The sequence below is a fragment of the Scatophagus argus genome, chromosome 3 (genome assembly GCF_020382885.2).
Source record: "Scatophagus argus isolate fScaArg1 chromosome 3, fScaArg1.pri, whole genome shotgun sequence".
NCBI lineage: Eukaryota > Metazoa > Chordata > Actinopteri > Scatophagidae > Scatophagus > Scatophagus argus.
The window spans coordinates 25228827-25242512 of record NC_058495.1 but is presented as its reverse complement, the minus strand read 5'-3'; the positions used below and the strand labels follow the sequence as shown (position 1 = coordinate 25242512).

The 13686-nt window shown below is 39.0% G+C and overlaps 1 protein-coding gene across 1 annotated transcript in view; it reads right to left on the bottom strand.

The window, feature by feature from the left end:
• Nucleotides 1-2278: 2278 nt before the first annotated feature.
• Nucleotides 2279-13686, bottom strand: part of LOC124056999 (sodium- and chloride-dependent taurine transporter-like) — a 33109-nt gene continuing 21701 nt past the window's right edge. The window contains exons 10-15 of the mRNA XM_046385008.1: nt 12690-12802; nt 11292-11429; nt 9456-9558; nt 9055-9155; nt 8722-8892; nt 2279-8378 (exon numbers count right to left, since the gene is read on the bottom strand). Coding sequence (XP_046240964.1) covers nt 8220-8378; nt 8722-8892; nt 9055-9155; nt 9456-9558; nt 11292-11429; nt 12690-12802 — 785 coding nt within the window. The 3' untranslated portion in view covers nt 2279-8219. The remainder of the gene's footprint in view (nt 8379-8721; nt 8893-9054; nt 9156-9455; nt 9559-11291; nt 11430-12689; nt 12803-13686) is intronic.

The following is a 13686-nucleotide window of genomic DNA, read 5'->3' as shown; positions in this document are numbered from 1 at the left end:
GATAGAAAAAGTGACCTTTGACCACCAACTTGTGATTAGGTAATCCTAAAGGGCAGACAAATGAAAGAGGTGATGTGTTTTTTCGCGGCCTTCCAAAGGAAAGCAGTAGTGAGCAGTAACTTGGCTGCAGTGTGAAGGGAACTTGATGAGTTAATGGGACTAAACAGGGGAAAAATTGCGAAACCAAATGGAAAAAAAAAGTGCATGTATGATGTCCCTAATGCCTTTACCAAGTAACCACAACATCCTGGGATCAAAACTGTTTGCATCTGATTTTCACATCACTCCTCACTTTGCTTTGCCCTTCTATTTCCTGTCTATTTCTATTTCTGACTGCAGAACAAAAGGCTAAAGTACCATGAAACACTAATCTTAGAAACACGCAGATTTGTTTTTTGCTTTTTGCTCTGTGTGCAGGCCAAAAAACTGTCATGAAGATGAAATGGAAAAAGAAATTCTCAGCGGCAAAGTCTATTCTTGGGAGTTGGCGGGCAGAGAATGGAAATGTCATTGTTGTGTTTCTTTCTCTGGAGTCTCAGTTATTTAAAACTTGGACTGTGGCAACACAAGCCGCAAAACTAACATTCACATTATTAACGGCAGGTCCAAACCATCAATATCCTCAGTGTTCATGCTGTTGAGTCACATGAGAGTAATAATCATAATAATCATGGAGGTATTTGTGTACCATTTCCGTTTCTGGGCAACATTATAAATCATGTCAAAACAAGGAACAAAGACATGTGACTGGATTTGTACTGTGCCTGAAAGAGCTTTGTCAGTGCTGACCACTTACTTTAAGGCATGAACATGACATTTTTAATTAGTATTTTGTGTAGCAATGATATAAATATTTTTATGGTAGTCAGTTGATTTGAAAAAAAAAAAAAATAAGGCTCATCTAACCGCAGCTATTGAGGGAAAATTACAGTCTGGGAAAATTAGCTGTGTTCCATACCCAGCTTCTATTAATCACCAGCGCGTCTGAGCCTTTATTGGCCTGTTGTGAAACGGATGTTTGGGTCAAAATATTCCATCAACGGAAGTTTACTCCAGCAGCTTCACAGAGCCGCTTATTTTCAGCTTAATTTGGGAGGGGTTTGGTGGTTGGTTGTACCGTTTCTCCTGTTGCGGTTTGGAGCTTAGGTAAGTGATTTATGTGTTGGTTTATTTTTGTGTGGTTGGGTAAGCACAGGCTGGATTGATTTAGCTCCCTTTCTGTGGGTTGTAGTGCTACCACAAAGCCAACACAAGCTCTTAACCTTGGAAAAATACATTCCTCAAGGGGTTAAAAATACAGAAAAAAAAAAGTTACTCACCACAGCAGTTCCCAGCAGTTCCAAGAGTTTTTTGTCAGAATATTTACTACAAACACAACACAGCGATTAGGAAAGAGGTGTTGACTTGGGAAAGGAAAGTGAAGTGGCAACTGTGAGAGAGTCAATCACTTATAAGTAGTAGCAATGTTACAGGATTTATCTTAAGTTTAATTAATTATGAAATTTTATTATTTCAGCGATGCTTTTGAGAACGTGTTAATACAAATCTACCTAAAAGTCAGCATAACATTCTTGCTGTGTAGACTTTGTAAAATAATGTAACTACTAATTACGGAAGCAGTGTGTACGCTGTGGTTTAATCGTCCACACAGAGGAAGGTTGGAATCCCGTACAACACAACAGGACAAAAGATATCTAAATGTCTTGATTATATCTGCATAAGATTAAAAAATAATAATAGGAATATCTTTTCAGACAAAGAGAGCTCCATAAAGAGGCTGCAATTTGTCCTGTATGTAAGCTACGTACATTTCAGTGCTAACTGGGAACATCAACAGCCTCAACTCTGAAAGAGCTAGGAGTTTTACCTTCTGGGACTTTGGAGGTTTTGCATGGTCATAATACAAAGCAAAAACCATATAATCATGTCCCAGATTATCTTGATTACAAAACATAGTTGCTGTATTATTGTAATTTCTACAAAGCAGTTTTCAGCCCATTGACTTTCTCACATGTAAGCAAAATAGCAGCAGTGAAAGTGCGGGAATGCAACCTCCTGTGTTGGCTTGAATACCTTAAATCTTGTATTACAGGCTTTGTGGGATTAGAGTTTATTATGTTGTAGAGGGGATTTAGGTACACAAGTCCCCCCTGAGTTGGGAAATTAAAGTTGAATTAAGTGATCCGTGTGTGTGTGTGTAAGCATGTCTCAGCAATGACTGTCTTTACTACTTTTACATTACCTGAAAATATTCAGGAATCACCCAAGACACAGAAACTCATTTTCTGAAGACAAATTTTTTATTAAGAAATAAAAAATGTTTTACACCATTGTAAAACCTGTTCAAACACACATGTTTTTTCTTCTTTTTTTTCTAGCTTACTGGTTGGCCATAGAAATAAAAAATAAAAAGCTTTCAAATTTGTTTAAAAATGTTTTTTTTTCCTTCACCAAGAATTAAAAAACATTTTCCCATGTACATTCTCAAAAAGGAAGGGCTGGTTTACAGTATAATGCAGGAAAGACAGAGGCAAGTCATTGGAGACGATGATGAAGATGAGGATAGAATGATAAGCAGGACTCCATTTCCCAGAGGACTTAGTGCTGAGATCGCTTTCATTTGAAAGGAGGAAAGATTTTACCTCCTATTGTTTCCTTGTTAGAATCTTGTCCTTGCAAGTCAAAACTTAAATGAAAGCCAAAAAAGCCAATCGTATTCATTAGGTTACACCATCGCTGTGATTCTCTGAGTGAAGGACGACATCTTTTTCAAACTTCAAACGAAAGAACAAAGACGATCTTTGCGTTACAGATGCTGCCAGGAAATGGAGCCCATTTTGTGTATCTTCACAGCCACACATTGACGTCAGCAGTAAAACAGATTTTGTCACCTCTGTATAGGTCAGAGATGGCATCTGTATGGTCTAATGTTGCATCTGTATCACAGAAACAGACTATCGGTTTCTGAATCCTGTAAATATGGTGGTGTTCTAATTACGAGGATGGTTTAGGCAACATGGAATGTAAAATCTGTTTCTGTGTACATGTGGTTTCGTTCCTCACTTTTTCTGAAAAAGCACTAAGGTTGCAGGTTTTGGCAGAGTTGAATTTCGCTAAAAATGTCTGAATAAGGAGAATGTAGAAATTGCATACAAGGTTTTAAAGAAAAGCCCACTTTTGATATGGTGTAATCTGGTTTTTATTGGATTTCCTGCTTTTGTTGCTGAGGGACAGGCTTCGCAGAAGCAGCCCAACTTACTCCAAGGTATTTGTTCCATTAGAAGCAAATTAGGCTTACAAGTCTCATGAAGGTTAGCCTTTGTAGCTATCGCTGATGTGCTGTAAATAAGAAAAAGTGAACTTTGGTGGTGGCGGCTTGCTGTTGGAAGCCTGCCTGATTTTTCCTTAGCAACATGGCAGTATTTAGAATAGTACAGGCAGGTAGAAAGATGGTGGGCTTAGTGGCAGTGTTACTGTGTTTCATATCCCTCACCAACTCACAAATTAGCAGTCTGTCACAAAATAAAGCATAGCATTTCACAAAGAAATTCAGCTGGATGAAGTTCAGTAATCATTTTATTCTCAGTGCATTTCAAACCACAAGATCTTTGATGGAGTAGTGGTTGAGTTTGGTTTAGTTCCACACTGCTGAGCAATTTGTGGCAGGTTTTAATTTAACTGGACCCTGAAGATTCAAATTATCCTCCTCAAGAATTCACAGGCTAAAATCTTACTTCAAAGGTTAGTACCACCTATTGGGAAAAAAACAGCATGAAAAATAAAAGTATTCTACAAAGTATTGCACGTAACAAATTGTAGCTTTTTTTTGTTTGTTTTTTTGATTGATAGTTGTATGTGTTACTCCAATGACAGAGGTTCAAATACACTATATTTGGAATACAAAAGGCAAATGTGACAGACATACAATCAAAAACAAAAACGACAAAAAGAAACTGTTGAATTCAATAAAACAAGAGTAGTGAAAAGAAAAAGAAGTGGATTCTTTTCTTTTCACCCCAAAAAAGAAATCTTCAGAAACTTTTACATTCACCCACAGGTGACTTTCACATTTCAACATTCGGTGGTAAAAACCTGTGCATCACTAATGCTTCAATTTTCTTGTGAGTTCATTATTTCTGAGAGAAAATGGTTAGCTTACGTTAACGAAAGGTTTACTTAGGCTAACTGATGGGGAGTGTAAGAAGGCAGAAGGACTGGTACATACTGCAAGTATACACAGAGAGGCAGAATAAACCAATAAATGACTGCATTAGATATTATTTCTGGTCCACATTTCCCCATCAAAAGAAAGATCTTTGCACTGTTGAAAAAACATGATTCATTCATGTGAGTATTTTTACATGACCTTAACTATTTTTGTGTGCTTGCGTTTGGACTCCTAGCAACATTGTCATCATTGCTATTGGAAGGTCTTTTTTGAAATCTCCACAATATTAAACATTTTTTCCGTTTTGTGCATCTTCAGAATCTTCAAAAGATGCACTGAACCTGGTGTCATCTTTTTTTATTTTAGTCAAAATGCAGTAAATAATTTATTTTCACTTAGTGCAAAGATCATTCAGGAGAATCGAGGACCATCTCTGTACAAAAGTTTAACATTAAAACAACGCTTTGGATCTTTATTAAAACGGGACGTTTAATGGGAGCTTAACTGTACAAAGACGACTTAGATAGGAAAAGTTTGATACTGTATGAAAATAGATGTTTGCTATGGATCTGGTTTCACAAATCCCATTTGATGATATGAACTACTTTACTCTATTTGAAAAAAAAGAAATAAACAAACACAGACGAAACATGTGATGTGATATTATTTGTCAAATTCCTGCAATGTGTGTGTGCTGTATAGATGTATATTTGATGTGATTGAATCTTAATGTTTTGATCTATTTTAATATGTTTTCTTTTGGGAGAAGAGAAGCACTTAAAAAAGATAAAACCTTACATGTTTTTGACAGTATTCAGACTTTTATTTTATGCTATTGAGGCCAGTGAGGACCCTGAATAAAAAGATGGCAGTGTTGTTTGGCCTCATCAGTTGATATGAAGTCCAAATTATACAAATAAGGTGCAATAAAAACCCACTTTGACTCACTCTCTCTGTATTTTTGTCTTTGATTGTGGATAAACAGGCAGTTAAAGGTGTGTGATTTTCTATTCGGTGTGCCAAAGAACTGATCAGGTGCCTTTCAAGCTGCACAAAAGCATCAGTTTGGATTGCTACCATTAGATGTTTGTTCTTTGTTCCCCACAGTTACGAGTCTAATTTTTTTGGATGCTGGGTTGATTTCAGCCATACGGTAGATAAAAGCACTACAGAGAAGGTCCTGAGTGGACGGTCGCTGGGACACATACACGTTACACAGACATTAAAATGAATGTTGATCAGTTGTAACTGTCATAACTTCTCAGATAGTCTGCTTTCAGCTGTTATTAGTTGACACTGTCAATGTTATGGCCATCTGTTACCATGAAGAATGTAAAGCAGTTTTTTGTGATTTATTAAAAAAAATAGGCAGGAGTTGAAGATTGTTGATGCATCACATACCAATGATTAATAGAGTTTGGACATAGCTGGTTTCACTGGCGTCCATGTCAACGTCTCAACATGATGACATGGATATTTTATAGTCTGCTGCAACCAATGGGAGCTCTGTGATGCAGAAAGTATAAATTCATCAAAGAGAAATCAGAGTTTTAGTCCAAACTACAGAAGATCAGACAAAGGTTACTTTAGTGCAGTTTTCATTTTGGGGTACCTGCAGGTTATTAAAACTCTAAACACATTTTAAATGAGCTGAGGTGAAGGCTCTAAATCCATTAACACATGTATCAATCGAGTGCAGGTCTTAGGGGTGTTAGACACAGTTTTCCAGTGTCATTTTCTTACAAAGTGCCCAATTTCACAGCTTTCATTACAATATGGTCAAAGTTTAACGGTGTGCTCGCTTCATTTTTTAAAAATATTTGCTTAGCATTAATTTGAATCACAGGCTGTATTTTAAAGGTTTTACAAAGTACTGAAGTACTTGTAGACCAATTAATTATTTGAAGGTTGCAAATGAAGTGGGGGTTAGTTTGCTTTTGGTACACCATAAAACAGATAATCCTAAATGAAGCACAGCCAATTCCCACCAAGTTGCAATGTGCAAAAATCTGAAAACCTGCAATGTCACATAACAACTGGGACTCCTTGTTTGAAATGAAGCTCTTCAGCTCGTTTTACATGAGGTGAAGCAAAATGGTAAACATAGTGGAAAAAAAGTGACCAAACTCTGTCAATCACCGGCTACAATTTGTCTGCAGCCAGCTGCCACGTTTCACAGTGTCTGGAAAGGAGTTTGACATTCAGACGAATCGACAGTCTGACTGATTTCTTGCGAATGTCACCAAAGCAATGGCTGCTTTGAGACGTTGAGCAGGCGACATGTCATGCCCTCCCTGTCTGCACAAATTTATCCGAATTAAATACTGTCCCCTGGTATTTACAGATGAGGAAAATCTATAAACTCCCAACACCTACAAACTTACAAATGGAGCCATTGTAGAACTTCTGTTTTTACGATACATTGAACTGCTCACCAAATGTTTGACCCATACCCCTAAAAGAGAAAATATTTGGGAAAAAATTCAGTTGCATTGGTTGATTGAGTGACAATAAAAGATTGTTGGCAGGACCAAGGCTGGAGAAATGCATGATGAGGACTAATACTACAATGGCTGCCACTGTAAATGAATGATTTGTATAATAGCTTAGTATTTTCACCAGATGAAAGAAGTGTTCCTCCTTCTATGTAAAACTACAGCAATTATCATCAATAGAGAATACCAATAACATCAGTATCAATAAAAAAAAATCTAAACATTGACAGAGGAAAAACTAATAATAATGTAACTTCCTCTGTAGAAAATAAAATAAATTCAAAATTATAAGCCAAGAGTGCCTAGTGCAGTCACTAATGTACTGTAAACTGGTCTAGGACAGAGAAAGATAGAGATAGATATAGATAGACTGATTAGCTACTACTGTACAGTACGCCACAGACAACAGACTCAAGGGTTCAACCTCCACACTTCAAATCCTTTCAGATACCTCTCGCTTTGTGCAGGAGCGGGTTTCCCCGACACAATCTCAGTGCTAGTTTTCTCTTTGAACCATAGTTTGTAGCTATGGAAGATGGGGATATGTGTGCTAAGGTGCGTTTAATAACCAGAGACCTGGCTTGATAAGGGTCAGCCATGATAGCCCATATCATGGCTTTGTCAATCGTGGATTCATCTGATTTTTCATCGTGCTTACTAGTGCTAGCTAGTCCGCGATCGAGTGGGGGAAAAGCGACATTTAACTTTGGTGGCTGCAGCTTTGGATTTTTACGAGTTAGTTTTGTTAGACTTGGACAGGATGTAACATTTGTGCATTGGGAGCCTTTCCCTGTGACAGCCACATCACGATGATTTTCAGAATTTCTGATTAATGAAAGGGGGACATTCATTTATACCCGTCTTCCTCCAATTGCAACATGGTAGTTAACAATGCTGGACCTGTAGTGCCTTAATCATCTAATTCTCTGCTGAGCACAGCAGACCAGAAAAAGCCAAAGTTGAACCCTATGGCACATGCCCTCAGATAAGTGCACCCTGTCCGTTGAATCACAGGCAAAGAGCTGTTATAGCGCTAAAAAAAGAAAATGCTTTTGGTGATCTGTGATCAACGCAGGAAACCTTTTTCATATTGTGGCTACAAAAGGCTGTTTGATTCCAAGACTCAATAACCACTTTATCCGTTTTTTAGAACAATGGCTGGCTTTCAGCTAAAGTAGCTGGTGGAACAGAAATCTACCAGCGTTATGACCAGAGGCTGGTGCTATTTTGCCACTCTGCCTTTAAACAAGACAATAGTGGGAAGCTTAGTCACATGAATATTACAAATAGGAAAAAAACAAACAAACTCGTGAGTAATTCAGAAATAGATTTAAAGTGTGATTGCTCCCCTCTTAAGAAAACCACCAAGAGCAGACTACCAAAGTATTCCTAAAAGATTTGAAATGGGAATTTCTTTTTTTTTTCCTTAAAACCCTTATCAGTCCACCAGACAGACAGAAAGACAGATAGACAGAAAGCTAGCTAGCTTCAGAAGCGTTTTAGAGGACAGGAGAGGAGAGGAGAGCGATCTCATGGAGAGCCTCCGCCTCATTCCTTTACATCATGGTTTCTACGATGGTGTGGGTGGGGGCTTTCATCAGCAGACCCTTGTTCCCGTTGGGGTCCAGCGGATAGGAGAGCTCCTTAGGGCCACGGTGGTCTGCGGGGCGGGAACTGGCCCCGCCACGAACCGGGGCTGCCACAGCCTTAATCCTCTGCAGGAAGAAAGAGGTGCAGGTGGGTAAGGTGGAGAAGGGGGGAGGAGAAAGAAAGGAAAGAGAGACGGTACCCAACACAGGAGGAATCATGGAGAGGAAGTAAGTGAAACAGAAGCATGGAGAGAGCATTAATGGAGAAAGGACAGAACAAAAGAAGGGAGATGGGATGGAGACAATGAAAAAAAACAGTTAAAACTTTTTTTCAAAAAGCAAGACCTACAAAATCTACATTTGATTTAACAGTTATGTCACAGGATGGCATAAACTTAATCTCTGATCTGAAACAGCCTTAAAGACAAAATGATTTGACAGCTATGTCGCTGTTGGCTACTTAGCCCACCTCAATGAGCGGCCCATCAGATCGGATGATCTTGATGACAACCACCATAGGGATGCAGATCATGGAGATCAAGGCCAGAGTCCACCCTATTCCGATGGCCCAGTCAGGATACTCATAGACCTTGTTGTACGTCAATGGCTTGTATTTGACCAAGGAGAAGATAAAGCAGCCCTGAAGAGGAACAGGAACAAATGTGTGAACACAGATTCTCGGCTGCTTTTAAAAAGACACATTAAAGCATATGACACCTAATGATATCAATGGCGTGTCTGTAGATGGAATTTAACTGATGCTGATGGTTTATTGTTCATTAGAATAAAAACAGGCTCTTACCATGCACAGTAAAGGAGTGATAACAGTCCAACTCCATTTCATCCAAGGATTTGGTCTGTAGCCCATCATGTCCTCAAGTGCGTCATAGAAATTATCAACGCCTGTGGGGACATTCAAATACCTTCTGATTATTTTTGCAAGTGAACAGTTACTCAGTAGTAGAAAGCACTGGAAAAAAGGAAATAATAATTGTCTAATAAGCTGGATTTGCTCTTTTTTTAACTGACATTGCTGGAAAACCAGAATCTAACTCAGCCATTTATTCCAAAGTAAAGTGTGCTACTGGACATCTCATTCAGTGCATGAGGATATTACGAAACAATACATCAGGGTACATCCAATACTGAGTGTACATCCTACAGGCTGGCAACGCTTTGTTATTTTTGAAGGATGGTACTCACCATAAACCCAGGCAACAGCTATACATTCAAAGAATGCCACCCACAGAAGGCACACACCGCTAGCTGCATAGTAATCAAACAGCTGGAAAACATACATGCCACCCTGCAGAGAGACAGACAACCAGATAAAATCAGTGTTTTCCTGGGTACATACCAGGCAATATTTTCCATGTCTTATCTCACTTTAAACAGAGAAACCTGCGCCGGGTCTACTGTTGTGCCTACAAAGGTGGTTTTGTCTTATTCTAATCACTGAGCTCCAGGAACACTAAACTGCAAAACATTGTAAACTGTAGTTCTTGAAAAAATCAGTGATGAAAAAATTAGCAGTGAGACACAGAGACACGTTAAGGTGGAGGGTGACCAAATGTGAGAAACACACACATCCCCATGTGAAGTGTCGAAGTGTCTGAGCGCGTGCGAACATGCCTGTGTGTGCTCACGTGTGTGTGTCCAGTGTGAAAGCTGTTTTAACAGTCATGGGAATCCTAAACTTGAACCAGGCCACGGCAGCCATAAAAAGATGTTGTCATGGGAACAACAGAGAGAGCGAGCGAGAGGGGCAGAAAATAGAATAACAGTTAGAAGGTTGAATGTTGTGTGAGAACAGAAAGATGGCCGAGCGGGTGGCAGCTTGAGAGGAAACAGAGGAGGAGGATGGACGAAGAAAGGAGTGATCACACCAGGTGAAGGCTGGATCATCTTAGAGACAAAAGGGAAGGAGGGAGTGAGAGATCAGGTTTAGAATTCGAGACACTGGATAGAAACACTTTTCACCAAAACTAAACATTTACTTGAAGAGATCATTCATTTCTCATTTCCTGTTTTGAAGCAGATTTTGGCAGAACTTTCAGCCCTATGGAAATTATTACTATTTTTTCCCATCTCTGTTTTGCTTAATATAAATAGAAGAACTGGGAAGGCAAGAGTAGCAGCATCCTCAAAGAGCAGCGTTTACTTAGACTAACATACAGCAATAAGTCAAGTGTAACATATTTGATTAAAAACATGTGATTCATCATGGTCTGTTCATGTTCTGTGCAATTAAAGTGCGGTGGATCTTGTAAAACTGTTAACTTGAATCTCAGCAGATGACTGAAATTCACCTTAACATGTCTACTCTCACAACCAGACCTTAAGACTGAGATATTAAGAAGGGTTGGAGAAAAAAAGGAGGAATGGTACAACCACAAAGTACCAGAATGTCTGATGAATCCATCAGTGTCTCAACACACTCCACTTATTGCCAAAATGGCCCATTCATTAAAAGGCCAAAATTTCAAACTTCAAGGAGACCTGGGACTTCATGACTCTCTCTTTTGAATTTGACAAAATATGGTGGAAAAAGAGAAAATCAATAAGAACAAGAATGTATGAGAAAGAAAATGAGTTCAGAAGAGAAGAGAGAACAAGAAAAACGAGAGAAGCGGAAGAGAAGGAGAGGACACAAAGGGAACGAGAAAGAAATAATAAGAAATGGGAAAACACACGAGAGACAGAAATGGGACAGACGCAAGAGAGCGAGATATTTGGAAAGGCTAAATCTGGTCTACTGTATCTATTAATACTGAGGGAGGGAAGGGAAGTTCTCATGGCTTGACAGTATACAGTAAAGAGCCCCGTCACCTCCCCAGGGACCGACGCTAATAGCTGTCTGAACACTGCTGTTCCTGGAGTATTGAGCGGTGGGCTACAGCCTGAAGTGAGGTCAGTTTACGCGTTATGTGATTATTTATACCGGCTAAATAAACCACTTGAGTGTTTTCTCTAACATTCACATTGTTCCTATAAATGTTCTGATCATTATTTCCTGCCATTCTCTCATGATGCTGTTACCTTGGTAACCATGGTGAGTCCAAGCAGGTAGCTGATGCAGCAGAGGATAGCGATGAAGACCTCTCTGCGGTAACCCTTCCGTAGGAAGGACGGATACAGATCCACCAGTGATGTGATCTGCCCTTCCACCTCCACAAACTGCACGGAAACACACAGACGCACAAAAAGTATGGACAATTATATTATTATATGGGAATCACTGAAAAGATTTTCTTCTATTGTTTTCTTTTGCAACGCAGAGTAGAAAGTTCCAGAAGTTCTCTTCCATTTCAAACACAATGACTGACAGTGTTCTCCTGTTTATCATCATCAACAAATGGCTTTTGTTTTAAAGGAGTTTTAAAAAAGCAGACATAAATGTCAGTAACTAAAATCAGCTGCACCACCATAAGCCTACAGCAAATAAAAGTCTTATTGTATTACCTTTCTCTGAAAGACAGGTATAATGTGTGAAAGTCAGAATAAATAAATTCGCTTGTATTAAGTCCAAGCGGGACTTTACAATCTCGCAATTAAAAAAGCTTGTTTTATTTTGTTAGCTAATATCCACTGTCGGTGATATGTTTTAACCCTCTGAAGTCATGTATAATTGTCAGTTGCTGACTATTTTTGATTCTAATTTTATATTTCAACTTAGAATTTTTTTTATCTTGCCATTTTTGAATCATTTTTGATCAGCACAACCTCACAAGTGTGATTTACTGTTGTTTTTTTCATTTTGACATACTGTATTGACACACTGGACCTAAAATCACACAAAACTCTAAAATCCGACTGGGGAAAATGCGCTGAAATGCGCTGAATGAAGTGCGCTCAATGCGCTGGTGTTTACTGCGTCTTCTTGAATAAAATGCGCGCCCCAAACGCGCACCAAACGTGATGGCAATGGTCATGAAAAAAAACAGTGCGTATATTTTTTATCATAACTCGGGTTTTACTTGACATATTAACAAAATTTAAAAACTGGTATATAGTTTGAAGTGCCCACTTTCGACACAAAAAAAACTGGGATTCAGCAAGGCTGCGTCTTGCAGCTACGTGGTCTTAAAGTGGTCTTGTGATAAGGACGCGCCGGCGCGTCTGTCGACTCCTGAGGGTTAATAGCCATTTTCATTTTGTAACACATTACAGAGAGACCTGGTCTCTTGCATCTTTCTGATTCAGGTTAAATAGAATTTAGTTTATTGAAAGAAGTTAATTAAGATCTGCATTTCGTCTGTAAAATAGGATACACAAAAACACACATATTGCCAAAGCTGAAAAGCTCCAGACCAGTGAGCAGTAAAGTGTTTTACTAATGGGCACCTCAGTAACAGCCTTGTGATGTTAGCACCACTTCCTTAATGTCTACGCTCCTGCAGATCTACTGCACGCAAATGTGTTCATGTTCCTGCTAACCTGACTGTCGAGGCCAAGCAGCAGCAGCATAATGAAGAAGAGGATTGCCCAGAGTGTAGGGAAAGGCATCATGGTTACTGCCTTGGGGTAGGCAATGAACGCCAGGCCTGGACCTGCAGAGGAGGGGGGGAGGGGTTCAGGAGTAAGAGCAGACAGAGGGGAGGGAGGGGTGGGGGACAACATCAGTGTCATGATAAGCTAATCTGATAAAAAAGGCCCCCAACGATGGAGACGCACAACCAGATATGAACACATGATCAATCTTGGGATACAGGACTGCGAGTAGATGCGAGTGTGTGTGCGTGTGTTTTGCAATTCTATGAAGTTAAGTGTCAAGAAATGGTAATTCACATCTTTACTTACCTGTTACTTCCTGTTCTGTAAACACAGCTTATGACACATCACTAACTGTATGCACTTAGACACAATATGCAATTGATAATGACATATTAGACTAAAAATACTATAAATAAAGTAAAGTAGAACAACAATAAGAAAAACAGAACAATATAGAACATGTAAATTATTCAGAGAATCGTGTACCAGCATCTCTGTGGAAGTAAGTCAAAGTAAGAAATTGTGAAGCAAACTATAAATGGAAGTGTGCACAGTAGTCAGTGGATCAGAAAAGTATGTGTTGTGTGGAGTTTAAAAAAAGAGCGTAGACCAATGTAAACACTGCTGCAATTAAATGAAGCATTTAACCTGCTTGAGGTAGACTTGATTCACCTTTCCAAACAGCTGAGAGGCTTTAACATGCAGACAATCAGCTGTTAGAAAAGGTAAATCAAGTGCATGCTGGCTATTCAAGTAATTTCTGCCAACAGCTACATCACTCCAGCAATTTTGCATTCCCGACTGTATTAATCATGATCCTTTATATGAAGAATGCAAAATAGCCTTTGCAAGACATCAGCATACATGAGCTGGGATGTCAAATAAAAAGTAAAGGCTTTTTTTTTCCCCATAAGGTCTAATTTGACATTGACGCTTCATT